This window comes from Bombus terrestris, chromosome 2 (genome assembly GCF_910591885.1).
Source record: "Bombus terrestris chromosome 2, iyBomTerr1.2, whole genome shotgun sequence".
In the NCBI taxonomy this organism is placed as follows: domain Eukaryota; kingdom Metazoa; phylum Arthropoda; class Insecta; order Hymenoptera; family Apidae; genus Bombus; species Bombus terrestris.
In genome coordinates this window covers 18378922-18386978 of record NC_063270.1, presented here as the reverse complement: position 1 = coordinate 18386978, position 8057 = coordinate 18378922, and the positions used below count along the sequence as shown (strand labels likewise).

The 8057-nt window shown below is 41.6% G+C and overlaps 1 protein-coding gene across 1 annotated transcript; it reads left to right on the top strand.

The window, feature by feature from the left end:
- The first annotated feature begins 6062 nt into the window (after window positions 1-6062).
- On the top strand, window positions 6063-7810 carry LOC100644434 (SAGA-associated factor 29). The gene is made up of 2 exons (XM_003394012.4): window positions 6063-6220; window positions 6709-7810. The coding sequence occupies exon 2, from the start codon at window positions 6796-6798 to the stop codon at window positions 7669-7671; it is 876 nt and encodes a 291-aa protein (XP_003394060.1). The 5' UTR covers window positions 6063-6220; window positions 6709-6795; the 3' UTR covers window positions 7672-7810.
- Window positions 7811-8057: the final 247 nt, after the last annotated feature.

Genomic DNA, 8057 nt, shown 5'->3' with positions numbered 1-8057 from the left:
AGGCTAGGTTGGAGGAAGTCAGAGAGAAATTGATGTTAGCCGTTTGCATTTATTATTAATACGCTCGTCGACCTGTCACTGGGGCGAACGTGTCAGTCAGGCGCAGTTTCAACCCCTCTTTCAGACCCTCTTCTCTTGTCGCTGCCTCCGAACTTTTCGGACGGACACGTACGCTTACTCTTTCCCTTCTTTCGCCTTTGCCGATGTCAATCCACCAAAAAAAAGTAACATCGAGAAAGGTGGGAAAGGCCGTTTTAATTATTCAAGTGCAGCTATCGCACCACACCGCTTAAAATAATACGACCCTCGGAGTTTTCCCCGTTCGTTCACCTTGTGACATATACGCGATCACATTTTCGTTTAAAGTTTGAAAATCAACGATCTAATCAAAATTAAATTAAAACAAGATCAATAAAAACTTCTATACATTAAATTTCACGTACCACGATGAATAAAGAGAATATACCCACGTTAATCGAAGGATAAAATTCTTGTTTATACACAGTCTGCTTTCTGATCCGAGATACGTCGCCTTAATATTTATAAGTTTCGAAGGGATTCGCGTAGGTAATTTATCACATCCAGAGATAAAAGCGGCGTCGATCTGCAACGTGACTCATCTGCTGTACATACGAATATTGAGGAGATATCTTGGAAATGTAATAATACCTTTCGTAGAATTTCTCGTGTATAAATACTGGACTAACCAATCCCGTACGACCGATTGCTTGCACTGGAAAACGCGTATAACGCGGGGAAATCGATTTCGACTGACGAAGGACGACGAAGGGATCGACGTGGAGACAGCATCGATTCAATCGCGTTAATGCCCGTGTTCTTGAATTATACAGAGTCCGAGGGACATATCCTGTCTCCACAGGAATAAAAGAAACGTATCTAGAATTCTGGCACCTTCGACCGGACGTTGTCGTAAATCAAACGTCACCAAGATCCTGCGGAACTCGTTTATAGAATCAGCGATTCGATCTTCTGCTCTTTTCCCTATCAACGTTGTACTATAACATGAAATCTCCACGAGATATGATAAACGTTACCGTTTATCTTATCAGGGCACGTGCACAGGATTACGTAAAGGGAAACGTTTCATTCGGAACGTGTTCCTCGCGCTCGTTGCAGGCCGGAAACGAGATAATCCAGATAAAGGGTGCAAATTAAAGCCACGCTTATGCTAATCTACTTGTTTCATATGTATCGAGAAAAAAATCATTTTAATTTTATTCATTTACGTATTTGTTTTTCTTTCTTTTCCCGTTTAGAAGGACTTGATAGGACGAACAAGATAGCGAAGGGTAAACCAGACAGTGGTGTTTTCAAACGACTCAGATCGTTTCTGTTTAAATGATCTCCACGAGTTCTCCTCGTGTTTTACAATCTCGCGAAATGTAAATCCATTCGACGGCGCAGTCAATTCATTTTCATCACACCTCGCGCGATTATTACGCTACGGAATCGCGAATAAGATATTCCAGATGGTCGATAACGTGGCTGGATATAGAGAATGGTAATTTGCTGAATTTCAGACGCGAGTTGTGCCAACATTAGGCAGTGGTACATGCTGTTTTCCGATTAGAAGGACGATAATACAGCGCTAGGAAAACAGACGACGCGGATTCTTCTTTAAGACAATTTCTGTACGCGAATTTAATTTCCCTGTGACTTCTTAATACGGTTGTCTGTTCTTATCTTTCCGAAACAAATGTATTCGCCTTTGATACTCTGTAACGAACTTTATTAATCCTGAGAAAGGACGTTCTATCCTGTGTATAAACAAGCGTTAGAAAATAGTTTCACAGCGATTGAAGGATAAGAGGAAATCGTGAGGTTTTGAATGCTAATTTTCTTCACCTTTCGAACGTATAGTAGTTAGCCGCGTGAAAAGCCGCTCGATCGCGAATTCGTTTCCTCGGCTACATCGTTTGACAAACGAGCCGATCGCAAAACAAAAGAGAGAAAACAGATGCCAGTCACGAGGAACCGATTTCCCTTCTGCCATCGAACAGAGATTCGATTTACGAGCTGAATTCCTCGTGATTTCGTTCTTCCTGCTCTCGTAGGCCTCGCACTCGACGTCGAAACGACCGGCAACAACGTTCACTGCGTTTGACATTTCCATTCCGAGCCGTGCCGAGGATTTGTTTGAAATATCGTTTATGCCGGTTGCTATCCGGCATCGTAGCCGGATTAACGGCTGCAACAGGTCGTTAAGTCAGCCGTTGTAAAGCGTCGATATTAGATGAAAATCGAAAGTCGATCTATACGCGATCCGTGCATCGTTCGATCGAACCGATCGACTTGTTCGACGAACGTCCTCGATTTATGCGGCATCCCTCCGTCCTTTGCCACGCCATTCTTTGTTTTCCTTCGTGTTTTCTGACTGTTCTCGTTCGTGTGCTCCGCGCATAAATGTCACGGGTGCAATGATAAATTTCGCGCGTGCGCCTACCCGCGTCATTCTTGCTCTTTGATACTGCTGTCTATAAAAATATCGTATCGAACAATACTATTGTTTGTTTATATCTCTCGAAAAAATGCTAACAGATAGAATTTTTTAGACAAAGGAAGCGGAATATCTTTCGATACGAAACTTGAACAGTTGAATTACACGGAAACTCAATTTATCAACTACATGGAAGTCGATTGTTCGATTTCTGGAAATTACACGCTAATCACAGGGACTAGTAATAAAATTAAGTAACTTTTAGAAAATCAACTTGATCGTGGATATTTTGTCTCTAGAACGTCATTGAATAGATTGAATGTTCAAAAACACGCGACGATCCAGAAATCCACATTCGTTGGTCGAACCGTGTGCTCGAATGAGTATCAGCTAGCAGACAGGGTGGCAAAGTGAATAGCATTGTGCGCGACTGTACCCCGGGGCTCGACATCTCCTTACGCCTCGTTAGACGCCTTGTTTCGCGCTTCGAAAACGCACGTACGAGTATACGGTGTAATATCGCGGATTGTGAGTGGTAAGCTCGTCGCCTTTCATAATACTGGTTTTAATGGCCCATTCTGGGCCTCGCCCAGTGGCTGTCGAGCAAAAAGGAATTGATTTCCACGTCCGTGTCCTGCGAGCACTCAACGAAGAAGCGAGTGAATTTCGACGATGAAGTCCACGAATGAGTAACCAACACCGAATATCGTTTTCCGGTAGATGCGTATTTATTAATGCGACGAATTTCTAAGAATAGGATTACGTTTTAACCTTCCTACTTTACTAGGCATTTGCCGTACACTAGAGTAGCTTAACGAAGCCTGTAAAATATTTACACGAACAGAATTCTGTGAAAAGTCGATGGGAGTCTAGGTAATTAAGAAAACGACGAGAATTCCGAAGGAAATTGTTCCAACGAAGAAATCGTACTCGTTGAAACGTAGCCAGTACTGGCCCGGCCATTAGAACAATATTTTATGCCTAATTGATGCAAAGTAAGTCGTAAGAACGTCTGCTGATTTGAATTGTTAATCGGCGTACAACGCCGGCCCATTGATGTCTAATTATCATGTACAGAACGATTCAATGGCATCGAGGCATAGAGGAACCCATGAATCATATTTAAAGACAAATGAATTTCTCAGCATTATATGCAAAACACGCGGGACGCGAGCGAGCGCTCGAACGCTTATCAGTTCGCGATTTTGCCAAGGAAAAGTACGCAGAGCACGCCAGTATGGTAGTCAATAATTACCCTGCCAACCGCGCCGGCAATAAATCAATGCTTAGAAACAAAATGACAGGGACGATGGTCGTTGATAATACATCGTGTATGTACGAATGTACACTAATTGCACGAGCAGCAACGGAGATATATACGACGAACTCTCCATAAGATTAGACGATCCCTCCCGCAATATCCTGCTGATTTCAAGCGTTGTATCTGTCTTGCATAACACGCGCGCGGTGTTGCAATAAACATTGTAACGTTAATGCTACAGGCTACGAGAACCACGACGACCGTGCAAATGCGCGTTTGACGAGTCCCGCTGAATTTCGACGTCCTTCGATCATTAGGATCGTTGCGTGTGAGACAGACTCGTGGTCTCTGCACGCGGATATTATCTGTACACGTAAGCTCGGTGAAACGTGATCGTCATGCTGGTATGTGGGAAAGTGGTACCAGCAATAAAATGGAATTAATACTACGCGAGAGTTAAAAGACAGACGCTATCGATCAACCGAATCCGGGATAATCTATTAGAGTTTAATATCCAGTAATAATAAAGTCGGATCATTTATTGTTTTCTTCGTTTACGAGCAAATAATTTGTTCCCGGGGCTTCGTTACAAATGGACGTGGTAGAGGGATAAATCAAAAGGAGTAATAATTACAAAGTGGTAAGGAAAAGAGAGAGAGAGAGAGAGAGAGTTTCTCAAGACTGAAGCACGTGTGACTACGATGTTTGGAGAGTTAACGTGCTCCATGCGTCAAAGTCATCGTCACAAATGACTTTTTTTTACCAGACGATTAGAGTTCTTTTTTCATACTCACTTTTATCATCCGTTGAAAATAGTTTTAATGACGCGTATGTAAAGTTGTTGGCTATTTTAGAATCGGAGCGAACAATGCCTTCTGTTCTATAGAAATAGCTCAGGTACAAATAATTTATTGCTTTTATGTATAGCCCTTTTGTCCGGTTATAGTGCCATGTCACTTAATGATTATTGCAACTACCTAGAAAAGGTAGTTGTATTGCGAAATCATATGCTTAAAGTATCGATCAATTATGTTCGCCTATATCAAAGACGAAAGAGACTAACAAAGAAATTGCATTTCTGTGTTCAAACAAATTATATTCCTCTTACCTAGCTGCTAACCAACCCACGCAGGCATATCAATGGAAATTTCCCAAAATAACAAAATAACATTTCAACCCACACGTTCTGCGGGCTCATTGTTCACGCCGCTTGGGAACAGGTTGAATCGGCTGTGATTTCAGACTTATGTGTGTGTAAGGGCCACGTACGCGCCAGTGGCACGCGTGACACGCATCTCATTGCGAATAGGTCACGAAGTTCGTAAGAACCTGGCCGCCTTGCACTTATGTACGTTTATGGTGCGCTCACGCTGGAACGCAGTTTCTCCCAGCGATGTTCATGGGATTCTTCGCGGAGAAGCCACTATAAGCGTTTCGCATCGCTATCGGCCGTTAGCGATGATGCACACCGCCTCTGATGCACGATCAGACCGGAGTCGAGGCGCTACATCATCCGCCACCTAACAAGAACGATAGAGAGCTTTTCCGCGCTAGGTGATTTATGCGAGTTGTCGCGACCATCGCTGGCCGTGTAATTTACCAACGAATTGATTATTCTTCAGGTCGTTTATCGAAGTCTTTACTTGATTATCACGTGTAATCCGTCATTGATTTTCTGTAATTCGTGATTATGTTTATAAAATGCATTATAGAGTGCAGTTTCACTGTGAAATTAATATAGATTATTAGACATATAAAGAGATATAAAATATATACGTATAAACATCGCCTTATTCTTGTGGCAGTTGTGTTTTCTACAGAAATTCCTATTCGCTATACTATCAAGAAATCCTCTTGTTTGAAAATACTGCGAGATTGTTTCATTTTCTTGAGGAAGGAACCAATATAACATTGACAAGAAAGACGAAATTGGAATAGTCGACGCCGCACGCGCTTTGTGCAGATTCCTGTCAAAGTGTGCATACACTGAAATATTCGGGAAATGTTGCAATCTCTTGGTTCCGTCTGTTGCACCGAAAGCTGCAATAACGTCACATTTGTTTCGAGCGCCTCGTTTCGTGCATTGAAATAACCGTTATTTCTGTTGTCGATTCGTGAAATCGTATTGTTAATCCCACGTTATTTACGTTACATTTCATTTTATAACTGGCATCTTGCATGTGCGGGTTTTACAATACATTTCGTATAAATCATTAGCGAGAAATTCAACTGTAAAGGTATATATATTGCAACGGACAAAATTATTGCGGCTTGGTTGGTTGAAGCATTTGCCTCGAGCTGGCAGCACTACCTTAGCCAAGCTTCGTGTGCTAGAGAGAATCGAGAATGGTGGGAGAAGTAGTATGGCGCAGAAGCGAACCGACAGTCGATTGTAGAACGTTGAAATGGTTTAGTGCTGTCTGTAACTTCGTGTTAGAAAGGTGAATATTCAACAGTTTACTACAAAGAATTGGACACTGATTTTTCTTCTGCAGAATGAGGTACGTTTATATCTCCATACATTTTATTACGACCGTCTGCCATTTTATGTTTGTGTTCATTCATCAACTTGGCTGTCTAACCGGTTTCCTATAAATCACCTGAGAAGGAATTAATTTGTTTTTATAAGATTTTATCGTTGAATTACAACTGCGTAGTGATATTTACTGAAATTAATGTATATTAATAAGATAATTCATTATATACTTTAGATACCGTTGAAATTTAGTTGACAAAAACCAAAATGTTGTGGCGTGGTGTATAGCGTGTTAAGTTTTAGTTGTAGAGGTCGCACGTTCAAATCTTCCGCGATGGGAGATTACCTGATATTCCTTTTTTTTTCAATTAATTTAATTAATCTTCTAGTATCTTACGTATTTCGTAATATTTAGATGCGTATGATGTATAATTACGAATGTATAATTATAAACTCTTAAGTTATATTGGAATATTTTCATCAACAAAGAAGAATTATTATTTCTATTCACAGAGCGCGTATTCAGATACACAGACAGAAGATGGAAAGATAAACACCCGGTTGCACGAGTTCTTTTTACGTGCATTTCAAGGATCCAAAATGCCATTCACAGCTGATGCAGCAGCTACCCAAATACAGGAACGGCTGAAAAACCTGTATCACTTGGTGCACGAGATCGAAACACAAAGGATTCGTTCAGAGCATAATCTGAACAATATTATAAAAACTTACGAGAAAGTAACACCAGAGGACAAGGTATCCCCGTATTATCAACAGAAGCTAAAGAATCTCAATGCAGCGATCGGCGACTCTCAGCAGGAAGAGGAGATTCTGCGTAAAGCATTGGGAAAAATCAACGAAATTCGAGCAATTAGAAACGAACGACGGATACAAGCTCGTAATGCAGGAAACAAAGAAACTATCCGTCGAGGTGCTCTGATGAAGATGGTGTTGAGTACCGCGCAAACGCTCCCTTTGTACGTAGGCAAGACACCAGGGGCGAAACCACCCCCTCTCTGCGGAGCAATCCCAGCAGAGCCTACGTATATCGCGAAAATGGGAGACATGGTGGCTGCCCTTGTAAAGGGGTCCGAAGAAGAGGATTGGATCTTGGCAGAAGTGGTTCAATTTAATCCTACGACGAACAAATACGAGGTGGACGATATCGACGAGGAGCAAAAGGACAGGCACACCTTGTCGAGACGAAGAGTGGTACCTCTTCCATTGATGAGGGCTAATCCTGAAACAGATCCTCATGCTCTTTTCCCCAAAGGATCCATCGTGATGGCATTGTACCCTCAAACGACTTGTTTCTATAAGGCAGTCGTGAACCAACCACCCACTACAGCCACCGAGGAATACGAGGTCTTATTTGAGGACGCGAATTACGCAAATGGGTATTCGCCACCTTTAAAAGTCGCTCAACGTTACGTGATCTCCATCAAAGAGAGCAAGAAGAATAAAAGTCAGTGTTGACGGACTATTTATTATAAAATAGCGCCAATATTATTTCCGATATTGTTCTCGCGTTTGTATATTATCGATAGAGTACAACCATGCGCTTTTGTATTATAGACGCTTATCAGCTGTAATAAAGTATATGTTTTTGGATAAATACCCTACCATTGCGTTCATGCGAACAATAATCGTATTCATCTCCTCATTCTCTTCTATTACTCGACGTTTGAACAGCAAATTAAAGTTATTCGAGCACTTTAGACTTTGTTTTCGATATGATTACTTCTTCGTTGCTTACATCGGTGTTTTTATCGAAATCATATGGTTTGTCGTTAAGCTGGAACTCGATCGATCGGTTCACGACCGAAAGAAATAACCACGTACTGACAGTTAGGGTCCTGTTT